General features: G+C 33.7%; 1 protein-coding gene across 1 annotated transcript in view; it reads left to right on the forward strand.

The window, feature by feature from the left end:
- LOC118187263 (fatty acid CoA ligase Acsl3-like) overlaps nt 1-18410 on the forward strand; it is a 120579-nt gene that overhangs the window by 90795 nt on the left and 11374 nt on the right. The window contains exons 13-16 of the mRNA XM_035357453.2: nt 3255-3427; nt 4563-4637; nt 10937-11125; nt 14420-14695. Of these exons, the coding sequence (XP_035213344.2) occupies nt 3255-3427; nt 4563-4637; nt 10937-11125; nt 14420-14695 (713 nt within the window). The remainder of the gene's footprint in view (nt 1-3254; nt 3428-4562; nt 4638-10936; nt 11126-14419; nt 14696-18410) is intronic.

Below are 18410 nucleotides of genomic sequence, written 5' to 3' on the forward strand. Positions count from 1 at the left end.
CTCAAAGTTACAGCAGCTAAGTAAACAACAACAACTTAGTAAACAACTGAAGTGAGATGTTTTTCTCCGGCTTTTAAAGCTTTTAAATCGTGCACGAGAACATTCTGGTAATTTCTATTTTCTCGAGGTTTCTGGAAAACAAAAGAGTAGAATTACAGATACGATTAACACACAATTGCATTTATTCAATTTAAATATAAATTACGAGATATCTGTATATTAAATGCGCGTACTCCTGTATTTTTACTTTCTTCGCCGTAGCTTTCTCTTAAAACTCGTCATGCGCTGCATTGCACGGGGAAATAAAACAATTTTAAGTACAATTCTACTAAAAATAGCTAACGAAATACAAAAGCCGTAACAATACATTTGTGTTCAGTGATATTAGATTACTAACATAAATGATACATTTCTATAAGCATTCTTTTGAATCTGAGCAATGGAATAGTTAATATAAAAGTTATACCATATTAGGAGCAAAATATTTCATTGGCATCGATTTTTTTCAGAAATTATAACATCGTTTCTCTTCGGGGGGGAGGGGGGAATCATTAAGCAGTCTCAAGTGATAGTAGGAATTTTAATTCTTCTAATTCTTAATTAACTTATAAGGTACTTTCTTACTCCGTTCCGGATGTCTTCGTTGTGTAATTGGAAGCGTACTTGAAGTATATTCGAGAAGTCGAGGGTTCGAGTCCTGGTGAGGGCACTGCACATTTCTAACGCCTCCTGCTTCAAAATAACCTAATGACTCTACAGACTTATTTCACTTTTTTTACATTTGCGAGAAAACTACCTAAACGTTTTCGGAAAGTATTTCACAAAAGGCACACCATTAACGCCCAAGCTCTTTAACACGATGTATTTGCCAAGTTACAGAGGATATATAACACTGTGTCTACAATCTTGGCACAATATTTCTTAATAAAGAATTCAATTTAATATGTTATTAAATTTGTACACATATCTATATTACTAATAAATAAATTTTGATTTACAGAGAATTAAATTTCACATTTTATTCATATTTAGAAAACGAATTTTTAAACATATTTAAGATATCTGAATTAATAACAATTTACTTATATTTTATTATATTACTTTAATTCTTAAATATTATGCTCTATGATTTGAAAAACAAAATTTTAATTATAAATTAATTTTTACAAATTTTTAATAATTTAGTATGCTTTTTAAGTACTAAGTGAATTTAATACTTAAAAGTACTTATAATTAATTTACATACTTGAGCTAAATACATTTGTTTTATGATATTATAAGGTATTTCTTCCGCCTTCCTAGCGTGCCTTCTTGGTGTAGTGGTTCTGCACGCTGGGCCGGTATTCCAGAGGTCCGTGGTTCGATTCCCGGCGACGGCGTTGTTAATTTTTCATCTTACCTGATTCCAAAAAATCCTAATGTCTCTACAGTGGCGCCCGAACTAAAAGGGCTGTGGATGATGACTCTCCACACCCAGGATTTGTCGCTTGGGTCCCCTAAAATCCCCAGTCGCCCTTTAAAAGAGGGGTATATAAGGTATTTCTCCCGCCTTCCTAGCATGACTTCATGGTGTAGTAGTGGTTCTGCACACTGGACAGGTATTCCAGAGGTCCATGGTTCGATTTCCGGCGAAGGCATTCTTAATTTTTCATCTTACGTATTTCCAAGAAATTCTAAATGTCTGCAATATATTTTTTATATTTAGATGAAAAAATTAATAAAATTTATAATTGAATCTTAGGTAGAGTGCAGTTATAAATAACGATATGCATCGTTAATAAGAATAGGGTAAATCGAATGGCAATGAGTTCCTTTTCAGATAACAAATGTATAAAATTTTTCATTTGTTATTTATTGCCTAAATATATATGTTCATAACTTTGAGAGAAATTGCTCTGTCTTTTCTTGATGGCGCAATTTCAGTTTGATCCAGCCTGTTTACCTTATAAAGGCATTCAATATTACGTTTGGAATATTGGAAACCGATGTCTCTGATCCTTGTTTGAAAGTTGAACCTGTCCTTGAGAAACCTACCGCATTTGTGAATTAGAAACTGTGTGGAAAAATTAAGTTTCCGCTTTCATTTTGGCATGCACTTTTTCTGTGAGTAGGAATATTTGGTTTTCATTCTGATTATTGCCTTGCTCATAGAAGCACTGACAGAGGGTACAGAAAATAGTTAAGTGAAATCATTGGAATTAAGAAAGACCACTGTTTTCTGAACTGTTTATATAAAGTGCTCTGATATCACATTTTATGCTGTCATGACTGACTTAGTTATATGGGTATACAACTATTTGACAGTCTACACATATGCGCTCTGCCTCTAAGAGCGAATCCAAGATCTTAGGTTCAAATTCCATACGCAAAATTTCAATTATTCTTTTATATAACTGTTGATTTTTTGCTCAGACAGGCAAATATTAAGTAATAATTCTAAAATAATATCTGAGTAAATTGCTTGAAGACATAAATCGATATTTAAATAAATTAAAATACAAAAAGATAATTTTGCTATAGGTTACTTAAATACAAGAGTATTGTTTATTGTACGAGTTTTACTCACAGCAAATTAAAATATTGAAGAAAATACTTTGTAAACCTTTTTAAAATGGTAAGCACGTCGCCAAGATAGAGAACACTGCTTTTTATGTATGCTGATAATAAAAGTAATATTTCAAAGGTTAGGTTAGGTTATTCAATTACGGCAAAGCCTCGAGGGCTATCTGCCTAAGGAGAGGGATGCCTTCGTGGAGGGCTTTCTAAGGAAAACTGGCTTGTATACACGTTAGACATGGGGAAAACCACGAAAACACCCATGCAGCCAGCCCGTTCGCGAATTCGAACCTCGGACCGAACTACCAGTGTTCAACGACTTTACCGCTCAGCCAGTGGTGGGCTAATATTTCAAAGGAGTCCTGCGTAAGGAGTCCTGCGGAGTAAAATCTCTTCAGCAAATCTCATATATATTGAGGAGAATTTAGTTTCACGTTCCTGTTGAAATATCTTTACAGCTCAATAACTCTTACTTTGGAAGCGTACTTGAGGAGTCAGTATATAGTACGTATTTAACAATAGATATTTTATCACTTTACAAACTGCGAATCTTTGCAGGTTAGTCTTCTCATTTAATACTTTTCCGATTTCTATTTGTAGACTTAAAAAGTTTAATAAGTGGAATATACCTTAATTTACTCTGCTGTAAAGGAAATACACATAAATGTTTTTATTCTTCTGTTCGTCTTTTCATCTAGGAAACTCCTCAAGACTTATCATGACTTTATGGGTGGTAACTTACGAGTTATTATGTGCGGCAGTGCTCCTTTATCACCAGATACACAGAGCTTTATTCGATGCTGTCTTAATGTTCCAGTGCTACAAGGCTATGGCTTAACTGAAACTGCAGCTAGTGCAACTGTAACGGACTGTACGTTTATTTACTGATTATTATTTTTATCAATTTTCTGCACTTATAACCAAACTTAACTCTCAGTTTCTGCTCTAATTCTATACTGCTCTGCTCTTATTATTATTACTACTCTTATTCTATAGGCACGAAACAAAACAAAAATACTAATAGAAACGATTTTGAATTTGTAACTGGCAACTGTATTGAGCTACCTCTAAACTGAACTTACAGTGCTTTTAGCGCTGTAAGTTTATACTTCCAGTTGGAGTGATTCGTCTTGTACAAAGCTTTTATTCATATAAAATTGACAATTATAACTGAAAACAAAAATTAAAATTTGGTATTCTTAAAGGTATTCTTAATATTCTATACCATTAAGTAATTTTACACCGCATAAATATAAATACTGCAATTAATTTAAATACAGATTTTGAACATTAAATTAAAGGATTAATAATAATATTTCTCAAACAATTTAAATAAATAAAAAGTAACGAATTGGCTTGCAATAACTATAGCAAATATTTCAACCTACATTAATTAATATTTATTTTTGTTATCTTAATAATTGCAGATTTTTATGGCCAGAAACATATAAGATTGAATTAATATGAAAATACAAGCTCCTGTACATTTTACCTTAATAGATAGTCTTTTTTTTTTTTTTTTTTTTTTTTTTTTTTGTTGCATGCAAAAATCTTACTACTATGGATTCACATCTGTTGCCCTTAAGTTAATCCCTTGTCTTAATGCTGTGACTTGTTGTGCTGTAGATTATTGCTTTGAGGTTTATTATAGCGTGTTAAACGCTAGCATTCTGTTAGACTAGGATGTGATTAGTAATCAGAAACTGGAATTCTTATTTTAGTTTTTCAAATAATTCCTAAGTAAAAAGATCAGCCTTATTAAATAGTGTTAGCTGCAGATAAACATTTTACTGCAATTATGCATTTCTGGTATAAATTAAGGCCCGATTTTGAGGGTTCATAAAAAAAGTTTTCATCGTGAGTCTTCAGGCACTTGATTACACGCATGCACTTTCATTTTGATAATCTTCATGTTATACAAATTACCTTAATTCACATAGCATTTATCTGGTTTCTAAATTCATAAAATAATTTGATTAAAATTGAAATTTTTCAATTATTTGCAGATGATGATTTGAGTAATGGTAGAGTTGGAGCACCGTTAACTACCTGCAAACTACGGCTAGTGGACTGGAAAGAAGGTAGTCACTTTATCTCTTCTGTGAGGATGATATCAGTAACGTTAACAAAGACCAATAACTTAAATTTAGTTACCATGTATATTAAAATACGGTACTTATATTTCGAATGAAATTTCTTTTTATAAAAAACTACAATAAATTTTGTTACCTTGCAAGTTTCCTTCAATACTGGCTTCATGTTTTGCAAATGTCATTCAGAATTTTAATCTTTTTCTCTTGGACAATGAATTTGATTCAATACCCGAAAGTCATTTTACATTAAATACAAAGAGTAAGCTGTACCTGAAACTAGCTTGGAGGGTTCCTCTTGTTTTGTAAATGCTATGTTATCGTTGTTGTGAAGAATCTTAAGAACTAGTTAGCGAATAATCGCTTGAGTTCGTGTAGAGGAAACAACAAATACGAAGGGTTAACTATTCCTTTATTATTTCAACTAAGATTTAACAAACTCCGTCTTGGAGAAATACAGTAAAGCCGCCACTTGGACTTGAACTTAAGAGGCTAAGAATTAAACTCAAACTTATCTAAACTAAAGAGATATAGCCGACGCTATCAAGATTCTAACAGAGTTGGCCCCTTAACGTTTAATATCTTGCGAAGCTATTAAGGGCCTAAGTACGGCGGAGCGTAATAACAGTTTTGAGAGAGAGTAGCCAAAAAAAGCAGTTGCGCACAAATCAGAAACTCTGATTCTCTCTCTCTCAGCAAGTAGAACTTCGCGGTTTAAATACCGCTCCTCCTCATCAAGTATTCAGAGTGATTCTAAAACTACGTTCTGGCCAGAAGTAGTAAGTTGAAGTTAAGAATTTGATAGGAAAGGAACTTTAACTTAAAATTTAACTGTTAATAAAATTAACATAATTCTTACAAGCTCTTGCTTCAAATTTCAAATTAGAGGGAAAAAACTGGCTGAAATAAAAAATTAAAACGAAAACTGAAATTAACTGTAAGTGAATTTTGATAATAAATTATACGAGTGTTTATTTAGGCCTTAAGATAAAGCAATAACTGATTAGTAAAGTCTTAAGAAATCACGAGATCAAATGAAATATCCTGTAACAAAACACAGATATCAGAGAAGCATTCTAAAATTTTATTTAACTGAAGGTACTATTGTAGAATACTTCCTACCTGATGCATCTAATATCAAATTATATGTTGTTGATTAGTAAATAAATTAGAAATATTCAGTAAAAGTTTATTGTTTCATATTCTATCTTGTTTAAACTGCCAAACCACATGAAAACAAGTAGGTGTAATATGTGTTCAAAATTGAAAACATTTGAAACAGTTATAGTTCGACTTCAATAGAAAATAACATCCAACAAAAATTTTTAAATCATTCTGGGTGAGCTGCCATTGTTGTAAATAGTAGCATGATATTAACCTAGGTATTGTAATTCTTTGCACATTTTCTATTATATACGGAAATATACGGAATAGAAGTATCGGTCTTGACAATAAAAATACACGAAATGGACAGAAGCAGCAGTTTTTAGAAGCGATTCGCTAATATGAAATAATTTTGATTATACAGAAAAGATATGAATAAAAAGTTGAAGTAAAAAGATGATATTGTTTAATTAAAAAAATCTACCGTTGAGGGGTTTTACTTTCATATACAAATAACTTTTGGTGTACAAATAAAATTTTGACATCACGTAATAGCTAAAATAAATAAACTCGACATGAATTCAATAAAAAATATAATAAAATAATATAGTTTACTTTAATTAATTGATATCAGAACAAAGCAACTCGCTTTATATAATCCTAACAATATGAGTACAGTGTTTCTCATTAAAAATCCAGCACCAAAAAGAATGTTGTGTGATATATACATAGAACGATCTAGATAAATAATTAAGATGGCATCACCAATGCAAATAAAGTATGAGAATTTTGTTACCTGAAAATGGCATAGAAGACAGAACCTGAAAGGAAAATTGGAATTGTGTTCGATCGCAAGTATTCTAAGAGGAATTGCCACAATGTTAAATGGAAGGATACAACAACAAAACAAACGATTTCAAGTTTTGATCAAGAAGAAGTTATAGGACACCTAAAAAGGCGGGTTCACTGCTAAGACGTTGATGTTCGGGTTTAAAGATTCAAGCCACGGCAAAGATAAAATGTCTTTACTGGTTTAGTGGAATAACTCATAACAAAGAAGGATATCATCTGCTTTGGCACATAAGGAAATGAGAGGACAGGCATATGATGCGCCTGAATATGAGCAATTGCATAGCTACATCAAATACCTTAGCTTCATAATTAGAGTCTTTAGTACAATAGGTACAAGTAAAAGCAAGGCCGGCACCTGCGCATTCCCGAAGGTATAGTAGGTATCGCCATATTTTGCTAACTGTTAAGCTACCGCCCCAATTTTGATATAGAATTTTCCAGTGCCCTTTTGCCGCACAGACACTATACTCTTAAAAATATCTCTGTCTTCTCTGTGATTTGAACTTAGAACCCGTCCCCATCAGTATGGCAGCTAGAGTCAATAACCAATATAACGATTGGGTGGCTGTCTGACACAAGAGCAAGTCTCCGTACGTATAATGAAATACCGTCTGCAACATAGACGTATCTTTACTATGGAGCCAAAAATAATTTCGATTGCGACTGGCTTTATAACCTTACATCTGTATGTACAAGCAATTTCTCACCGGTTTGTTTTGCAGATTTATCCACATCTGTATAAAACAAATGGATAAATTCATATTTGGCGATGCCCCGCTGAAAAGTTGAGTTCTGTATAGAACTTCACTGTGATGTAGAACTTCCACCTGATGTTATAATAGGGAGAAATAGCGGACCACAGTATCACCCGAACTTATGCTCAATACAAGACCTTGAACAGGGAGCAATGTATCACTTACAAGAGATTCTTCAAAGCTCCTGACGACAATAGCACCTAAACGTCTAGGGGTGGACAAGCAGGCGAACATAGCGACAGATACATATATTATTTGCAATCTCTTGCGACCTCCAAAACAGCAAGTATGAAGGAGAACATCTGTTCGTGATATTTGCAGGCCATACATTGGTAATTAAAATATATCTGCGAAGAATAACGCCCCCAATATCAGCAGTTCTCTGTCATAAAGTTGCAAATGTCATATGCGTACGTCATTCCATCGCATGGTAATGTGGTGAAAAAGGCAAAGCTAACCGCAAAGTTGATGTGCTCACCACGAACAGGTATTGATGACTCCAGATTCACAACTAGAAGCGTTGCACATGATGCGCACACACTAAAATTTATAACCAAAACGAAAAAAAAAAAAAAAAAAAAGAAAGAAAAAAAAAAGGTTTGAAATGATTTAAATGAAATGATTTAAATGATCTATGAACTGGATTCAAAACTGGGAATGCCAATTCAGACAGCTTCTTCTTTATCCTATTTGCTTAAACGACAGTAATGCATGAAATAGTAGTTCCATTTTAAGCACTTTTTGGAATTTGATATATATATGCTAGCCAGTGTCTCGAGAGCTGTTACCCAAAGTTATCTTGTTATTTGTCACTTTGTCCCTAGTGTCTTGTATTTTCGAGCAATGGGTTGCTACAGATATTTCTTTCTCTGACGGGCAACTCTCACGTAATGCTCTTATTAATGTACTCTGGAACCGCATCGTCTGCCAGCTTAAGGCTATAAATATTGCGGGCACTCACCCCATTTTACATCTTTCCTGAGAGTTGCGAAATGCCTCATGTCATAAGTGTCGCTTTGTCCTTTGTTGTATGCTTGTCCATCTTTGAAAGTTTCGTGGTGATATCGTTGGAAGGTCCGATAATTTTCTTAGTTAGACTGTTTTTGGAACTGTGGTGTCATTTGACTTTTAGAGTATGTTTAAGATGATTTAACAACAAGACAATACTCGAATACACTTTTACTATTACAATACTATTACAATATACTTTCAGTTTTCATTTGTTGAAATGGGCATGGCCTGTCATGACCATAAGACCAACTTGTTTGGTTAGGCAGGTCGGGCTGCACCCGCTACTGATACTCGAATACACTATATTGAGGATGCAAAATCATTTAGATTCCGATGTGCTACCGTTGCGTTGGCTTATTCGTTTATCGCAACTTGAAACATATCCAGTCCATGACCAACAGGCGACTACCATACCTAAAAGCAGTACCATCTATTGCAGATGTAATTTCTCATTATAATTAAAGGACAAGAAACGCGTGTCTGAGGTTTCATGCTCAAAGTAATATATCAGTGGTCACGGTTGCTTGTGGTAGCTACACGAGGTATTGATGTTACTTAATCTTTCTCTCAAAAGAACTGTATTTGTAATAGTTTCACTTTTGAAACTTATGAGGAACTATCCCATTTCCCAATGTATGCTGTGGTGTAAATTTTAACACGCCCAGTTAGTTGTGAAATATTCGTGGGTCAACTCTGGGCACAACTGATTTTAATGTTTCCTGCTAAGAAAAATGATAATGTCTCTATAAACTTAAATTAGGATTTAATATATATTGCTGCTGTCCAACTGGGATAGCAGTTAGCGATGCTGATTGCCGTAGTGAAGGGAGCGCGTTCGAATTCCCGAGAAGGCATGGATATTTGTAAACGTATAGTGCCTGCGCGGCATGGGGCATTCTAAATATGCTGCGAGCCGAAGGTCCCCTCAAGAGGTTCCTTGTAGGGAAAGAGGGGTGGGAAACCATCGGACCCGTCATCCTCGGGATGCTTTCTCTCAAAATTTGGGGTTAAAATGAGCTAAAGTCGGGCTGTCACCTATATAGTGCTTAAGGCTCTTTCTTGTCAACTACAGGCGCATAATGACAACATAAATATGTATTTCATATGAATTTGTTAAAATATTTCAGTGTTAAGAATAATTAACGGAAAAGTCATGTCATGTAACGAAATTTACAGTACAGGAATTTGGCCGTCAGACAGCGTTAGCGTACTTTCCGTAGGACAAATGCTTGAAAGGACGTACTGCAGGATCATCGGGACAGTGCAGTTTATGTTTCGTTTTCATGCTGTAATACGTTCCGATGGATGTTGCTTTGAAGATGACTAAATAATACTATTTTACATTTCAAGTAAAACGGTCTTATAGACATTTTTCATGAACTTCTTTAATATAGCGATATATCTTGCTCTTTCTGCTTATGCATTTTTTAAATCAAACAGAATACTATCCCAAGCGCTAGATCAAAAATACAGAAATCATTTTATAGTAAGAGCACAAATACTACTTTAAAAATACTTAATTTTAATTTCGCAATATTTTAAAAGCTTTTATTAACTTGTTTTGTGCATCTTCTTCTCAAACCATCAAATCTTAGAACATAAATCAACTCACTTAATATAGGAAATTAAATACTTCAGGGTAAACAGAATGCCAATGACAATACAACATTCTAATTTCTTTTTCCAAATTGGTTACAATCTTGAAAATGGCCAATAAATCAAAGAAGAAATTCCCACAGAAAACCCTCAACGATTCTTCTGTGTTACCGTTGTTTGAACTTCGGATATACTGCAAGTTAGTTTTAGCCTAAGTCCTGATGATAACATTTTTTTTTTTTTTTTAGAATTTACATTAAAATATTCAGTGCGTTAAATGGTTACTGTCAGGAATCCATTAAACTCGTCTGAAGACCTAGAAACAGAGCTTTTTCGGAGGCCTTCAACTTTCACTTTTCTCGCTTTTTTACTGGAAAAGCGAAATTCTGGGAAAGTTTTCGAGATACGTAAATTCTGAGGGCCATAGGCTTAGGGGTTATGAGATTGCCAGGCTCCTAGTATTATATGAGTAAATATATATACGCTCTTAAACCTGAGGTACATTACATAAGAATATTTTTCAAACATTTGCGAAACTGATGGATACTTTTATCATGGTTGTTTACTTGTATGGGTACAGATTTGTATCCTTACAAGACCATTTTCTTTCATGTTCCTAGAACACTTGAAGACATAAAAGAATATCTAATCATCTGATAACGCTCTTTCAACCTTAAACACCACTCGGCAACTTTAATCTATGGCTATGAATAAAAAGTAAAATGTAAAATGCATACATTTTGCAAGTCTACATTGCAACATTACAGGACAAAGACTTATGTACCTCAAATTTTTATTAAACAATTCAGTGTTCTCTCCCTCAAAGATATATGTCTGATTTGATTAATGTGTATCTAAATAATTACTATCTCTGTCATTGCGTAAGTCGTGCTTGAGGCAATAATTAAACATTAGCAACACAACTGCATTTTTTACAAGACTCAATGTATATTTTGCTTCCATTTACTCTAGGTAGCTACTTTGTGACAGATAAACCCAATCCTAGGGGTGAAATCGTTCTTGGAGGAGACTGTCTTACCTTGGGGTACTTCAAGAATGCAGTACAAACGGAAGAAGCTTTCAGAACGGAGAATGGTATTCGGTGGTTTTATACGGGAGACATAGGAGAAGTATTTCCCAATGGTACATTAAAAATAATCGGTACGTTATTCTTTTAGCATAGATTCTTTCAAACGTATCATTTCGTTAAGATAAAATATGACGAAATACAGATCCATTATTCTCAACTTTGTAAAGATACGATATATTATGACATTATTTAATAAACAAAACCACTGCTAATCATGATGATCAAGATGTTTTATATAAATTCCAGCCCCCCAAATTGCATATATTTAATAGGCTATATATATGGGAATAAAAATCAAAGACACAGCACGCAATCTGTAGAAATAAGTCCATATAGTTTCTATAAACTGATACTTATTATGCTACATAAGAATATATGGTGAGCTAATAATGAGTTGCATTATTACTATAAGGAAATATAACATTATTATGTAACAATAATTTAAATAGCAGAATGAATTTTTTAGCATCAGGAAGCTATTAAGCTCAATTCTTATTTTTTTATCCGTATAACTTCTCAAATAAAATTATGTTGCCATTCGAAGTTATTGCCGTTTATTATTTTTAAAGAAATTACATAGCAAATATAATAAATAAATAAATAAAAATATGAAAGAAATACTTAAAATATAAATGCTTAAAAATATACTTAAAATATACCTTTTATTTTAATAGCCTTCTAAGGGGTATTTTAATTTTATAACAGTTATTTTAATTTCGGAATCTTGTGTCCCGCGTATCGCGTTGAATGCAAATAAGTTAGGAGCAGTATTTATTGGAATTTCAACTAACTTAGAAAGAATAGCCTGTTACGCGGCGGTAAAATCAGCCAACCTTAGTCACGCCATTAAAATGCTGCAAACCATCATTCCGAGTATTGAACAGTGGTGTAGCTTCTGGAAAATACAGTTAGTCACAAAAGTCTGCGTACAGACTAAATTTTAAATTAAAAAAACACTTGAAGCATAGAAAAATGTATTTTAATCATTGCATTTTTTTCTTCTATTAGCTAAAACTGTAAACTTAAATAAAAAGTAAATAATATCAGTGTAATACTTTTTACATTTTTTCAAAAATATATTTTGTCAAAAAAACTCAGAAATTCCCTCCAATAAGTCTGCGTACACTTTCAAAAAAAAAAGCAAAATATAAGTTTTTTACATTACTTCAATACTTTGTATGATATCCTTTATTCTTCAAAACAGCTTGCAGACGTCTGTGCATTGACTGAACTAGTTTTTCAGTGTCATCCTACGTAAATTTCGCCTATTCTTCCTGCAATTTACTAATTAGCTCATTTCGCGACGTAATATTGTGTTTTCGAATTCGTTCCTTCAATTTTGCCCACAAATGTTCGATTGGACTGAGGTCTGGTGACTGTGGAGGAGTACGCAACTCTCTTGGAGTGTGATAGAGGAGATATTCCTTCACAATTTTAGCTGTATGTTTCGGGTCGTTGTCTTGTTGGAAAATAAAGGTATTACAAAGGTTTAAATTTCGGGCACTGTCTCGTAGATTTTTCTTCAGAATATCCAGATAAACATACTTATCCATGACTTTATCAATAATGTGAAAATTTCCAACTCCTTTCGACGATATACACCCTCATACCATCACACCGTCAGCTCCATGTTTGACAGTTAGATTTAAATTTCTCAGATTCAGTTCTGTTCCTGGTTTTCTCCATACAATAGGATGGCCATAAATTTTAAATATTATAAATTTACTGTCATCTGACCAAATTACATTGTTCCAGAAGTCCTGCGAAGAGTTTAAATATGTTTTGGCAAAAGCAATTCTTTCTATTTGTCTCGGAAATGTATGGCTTAGACCTAGGTTTGTGTCCATGATAATCGGCTTTTCGCAGCACTTTTCGTACAGTTTCAGGATAAATTTCCTTGTTGCTGATTAAAAAAATGTCTCTTGCAATGCTTGCAGCAGAAAGTTTAGGATTTTGTTTAATTCGTAAAAGAATTTTTCTTTCTTCTCTCTGTGTTAGCTTCTTCGGTCTCCCAAATCTTGGTTTTACTGCAAGACTACCAGTGTCAAGATAGTTTTGAATAACTCTTTGCACACTAGAAAATGGTTTTCCAATGGTTTTACCAATATAACGAAGAGTTTTACCTTCATCTCTCAATTTGATAATTAGTTGTTTCGTAACTAAAGGAATTTATTTATTGGTTGTCATTTTCGTCAAAGAAAATAGAAATAACAACGTGAAATTTGCTTCGGAAGTCAATGACCTAGAAAGTGTAACCTTCTTTGCATTCTCAAGTTTGAAGTTTAAAAGATAGATAAGAAATCTCCCGTCTCCTTCGCGTTGTACGCAAACATTATTGGCTTTGATTTATGGCCACTTATCTTTTAAAAAATTAGTGTGCATAAATTGTTAGATATGAAAATATTACAGTTAAATAATTTCAAAGTCCCTTATTGAAACTAAATATTTAAAAAATAAAACTTTAAGAAACTACCCTTTTCGCACCTTAAAATTTGGATTTTATATTACTTTTCTTGATGTACGCAGACTTTATTGACTAACTTTTAAATAGTTAATATTATTTAAAGCCCAAAAGTCACAGCTCCTGCTTGTTATACGGAAAAATCGGAGTTTAAAGCCAAAGAACATATCTTCCTTTTCAACAAGCCGGTTACCCATTGTTCCAAAGGCTAATTACCTAGGAATCATCAATAATGACAAACTCACGTGGACACATCGCGTTAACTGTTGTGCTATACTTGAGAAATGTGATCTGAGTATAATGAATATCTGCATACCTTTCAGATTCTATTGCAGTTCTCAAGATATAGCAAATATGATAATAATTAGATTTTAAACTTCGAGTGGGTGCGTGTATGTGTGAACTTTAAAAATTTTCACACAACCTGTGGTTCAAACGTACTTGACTACTTACTTGCATGTCATATTAAGTATAGATCTGTAAAATGCATCCAATAATGGATGGCAAGAAAAAGCTTGCATCTACTGCTTCAGTTTGCCTGCGTACATAATATGCCTCTCAGAATAAGTTTTACATCTAGAAACATACATTTCATATGTACGTATTCATGTAATCACAGTCTATTGCAAATTGACCCAGAAATAGTATTGAGCCTATTAAAATATTACAAACGGCAGTGAGTACTTTTAGTAAGAGAAAACAGGCGTTTTAAATGCAATTTTGGGGAGTATAAAAGCATTTTATAAAATTTTATTTTTTACCGATATCGGTAAAACGTATTTATAAATATGAAAATTCTTTTCAATGTGCCCTTGAAAATTACAAATATGTACAAAATTTTAAATGCCAGGGAAACTGCTTGTTGAAGGAATGTAAATAATTTGCAATATTTTATTTCTTACAGATCGAAAAAAGGATTTAGTAAAATTACAGTTTGGAGAGTACATTGCACTAGGAAAAGTAGAAGCAGAATTGAAAACATGTCCTCTCATAGAAAATATCTGCGTTTGTGGAAATGGCCTGCAAACTTACCTTGTTGCCATTGTCATACCTAGTCAACCACATTTAAAGGCATTAGCCAAGGAATTAGGCAAAGATCACCTTCCTTTCAAAGAAATGTGCGCAGACCCAGAAATTACAGCCAAAGCTACTGAAAGAATAAAATCGTACGGAAAAAAATGTAAGTATGATAGTAAGAGATATATTTTTATGGTGTTGAAAATAAATAGTTTTAATTAATTTAAAGAGGAAATAGTCTTGCAACAAATTTTCATGAATAATTAATCGGAAATGAGTTTTTACTCAGAAATGGTGAGTAGTTAAAAAATACCTTTGAGCGCAGCTTATTTGACTATAATGACAAAACGATTGTAATGGAAAAATTGTTTTAGCCGAAAAGAAGGAAAAGATTTGAAATTCTCCTAAAGTTCGGCCTAGTAATTATTCTATTTAAAAGTGTAGAAACTTCGATCAGATTACGTTAATGTCGGACTTCAGTTCTCCACGGTATATCCCTCCCTTTCTGTACAGTGGCAAACGGCGGAGCACGTAATAAGAAAAAAAAAAAAAGCCGCATTTCTTAGATCGTCAGAACACAGCAGATTGCCTTAAAAGCAATGAGTAATGGAATCTATTTATATCATACATATTGATACGGATTTGGTATTTAAATAGCTAATGTTAGTGTTGTTTAAATTGTTTTATTTCCCGTGCAGTGAAGCTCGTGACGAATATTAAAGGAAAGGTAAAGGTAAAGGTAAAAGTATGGGGGACACCAGCGATGTACCATAAGTCAACTGGTAATGCCTTCCCATACTAACTCTTTGAAAAAAAAAAAAAGGGGGGGGGCGTAATTGCAAGTTTTATAAGAATTTGCATAAATTGAAGCTTTTCAAAAGGTCTAAAGTTTACCTATTATGGTACATCGTGCAATTCCACAGTACGCCCCGCATCCAGTATTTATTAAAAATAATGGTGTAGGGCATAAGTAGATTACAAAATAGTAGGAATACAATTTGAGATTCACAAGATAAATTGAACATCTGATTTGGTGCAACAAAAATAGGAGATAAACATAATTAATAAACAAATAAACATAATGAGATAATTATAATTAGTACTGGCAACACAATGTTAAATGAATTGTTATAATAATGCTAAAGAGGTAGGTGTCCATGGATTATTTCAGATATATTGGTTTATTGCAGTTTATAAAGTTCAGTTCACGAGCGGATCCATTTTGTCCATAATTACAGCATGTGAAAGTTCACTAAGTTTAAACTGTATGTGGATTTACACTTGACAGAGATCTACGCCGTAGGAAGAGAGTCGTTGCATAATTTTCTGAAACTTTGGATATTGATGTTTATCTTTAATTAAAAATCTTTGGAATGCCAGGAGGTCAGTTCTTGGGAATTTTATGTGAATATCCTCAGTTAAGGGGCATGAGAAAACGTAGTGATCAGGAGTTCCCAGTTCCCCACATATGCAGATGTCAGAGTTTGCCAAATTTCTTGCGTAGAAATATGTGGGGAAGGGTCCATGTCCTGTTATAAAGTAATTTAGGGAAGGATTCGAGTTCAGAGATGCTAAGCTTACATTGGGCATCAAGTTATATGTGCGCCTTCCCTGTGGAGCATTGTTCCACAAATCTTGCCAAGATTTTGAAGCAAGTTGTTTTAGTTGGTACTTGAAATTCGAGCGAGGCCACGGAATGATGATTTCAGTACCATCTTGATTAATAGCTGCTTCTTTGGCTAATTCATCTGCCTGATCATTACCAAAATGGCCACTATGTCCTTTGATCCATGAGATTTGAATTTTGTAGTTTGGGATTTTTCCAAGAAGAGAATTTATGTCGGATATCAATGGAGAGGAAGGTAAGGGATTTTTAATAGCTAGAACAGCTGCTTGGGAGTCAGATTTTATGCTAAATTCGTTGAGATTTTTTAGAATGGCTATTTCAATCGCTGCTTTTATAGCTGACAATTCCGCTTGGAAAACACTATTATTATTATGGAGATGGCCTTTCCATTTGATGATATTTGAGGGGGTAATTTGAAAAACGACTGCGGAACCAACTTTTCCTTCAATTTTTTGATCCATCAGTATAAGCAATTGGAGATGAACTTGAATTTTCTTCAGACGTGGTGAATATTATTTTGCTGAAGCGGAGCGCTGGATGGATAAGATTGGGGTTAATTTGCTTTTCATAGTTGGATGGCCAAAAGGTTTGGTTGTTGAATTCTGCGGCTTGGTTAAGTTGGAGAACTTTCGTATAGGTGCATTCCATTTCTGCACTGATTGATAACGGAAGAGTACCAGCTAAAGTATCAAGTGCTATATTTGAAGTTGTGCGATACGCCCGAGTAATGCAAAGAGTAAAAGGCCTTTGAATTGAATTTAAACATTTAATCTTTCTTACTGTCATTGGTTGTGCCCAAATTCCGGCTCCGTAATTTACCATTTTTGAGATGACTGTTTTTAGAAGAATACGTGTTATATGCGGATTTAAGCCCCAGTTATATCCATGCATACGTCGTAGGCAGTTAGCTATTGATGTTGTACGAAGTTTAATATTTTGTAGATGAGGAATCCAGGAGAATTTCTTGTAGATTGTTAAACCGAGGTACTTGATTGTGTTCACAGATTTGATCTTTTGATTGTCAATTTTTAGAAGCTTTAGTTATATTTTGTCCTGGTTTATGGATCACTAAGACTTGGGACTTACTATGTGAAATTTGTAGTTTTTGAATCTTGCAAAGTTGGTTAAATAACTGGAGTGTTTCGTTGCAATTATTCTGTAAAATGTCTCTGGTACGGCCACTTGTAATAAAAGCTACATCATCTGCAAAAGCTACAATTTTTGAGTGATCTGGCCATGGATAGGCAATGATGTTGTTGAAGCTGATATTCCAGAGATCTGCACTCATGCAAGACCCCTGAGGACATCCTCGGACTTGATTACGCACAATTTCAGTGTTGTTGTAAAGAATCATACTTTTTCTGTTTCTGAAGTAATCTTGAATAATTAGAAATAAATTTTGAGGGCACTTAAAGGAACGCAGCGCTTGTAAAACTGCTGGCCACCATAAAGAATCAAAAGCTGATTTTAAGTCGAGACATATTATTGCAGAATGAAGTTGGTTGATTTTATTGTTTCTGACTTGTTCACGAGCTGCATTAATTGCATGACTTGTTGAAAGTAGGCTTCGAAATCCAAACTGGTTATTGCTTATTAAGTTTTTGCTGTAAACATGAAATTTTAGACGACCAATAAGACATCTTTCCAAAATTTTTCCCAGGGCTGGGAGAAGATTTATCGGACGATAAGATTTAGGTTCATCGGAGCTTTTATTCTTCTTATTGAAGAGTATTATATTAACAATTTTCAGGCAATCAGGAAAGGTAGAGAGTTCTATACATCGATTGCAAAAACTACAGATTATGTCAGGATGGGCTTGATGGATTAATTTTATAATGTGGTTATCGATGCCATCTGGGCCTGGTGCCTTTTTTTAAAGTTAGGTTTTTAATTATTTGCTTTATTTCTTGTTTTGAGAACTGAATATCGTTGTCTGTTTGTGGAATGTCATCGCAGTTACGGATTCTGGTTTGAGTAAGCGAATCTTCAGCTGGATCATCTTTTAGAAAGACAGAGTCAAGAATCTCATTTAGGGTTGAGAGAGTGGCATCCTGAATTTCAGCAGAACTTGAAAGCAAATTTGAGGGAAGTTGGATTTGTGACGGTTTAAATATTTTACTACTGGCGATCTTGTATAAGGTGCCATAAATTTCTTTATTGTTTGAACAATATTTGTGTCAGCTTTTTAATTTAGATTCGAGAATCATCTTTTTGTAGTTTGCATTTTCTTTTTTGAATTTGAGCCAGGCTT

This window comes from Stegodyphus dumicola, chromosome X1 (genome assembly GCF_044657685.1).
Source record: "Stegodyphus dumicola isolate Sdum_Otavi_A_Nest chromosome X1, ASM4465768v1".
NCBI classification, from domain to species: Eukaryota; Metazoa; Arthropoda; class Arachnida; order Araneae; family Eresidae; genus Stegodyphus; species Stegodyphus dumicola.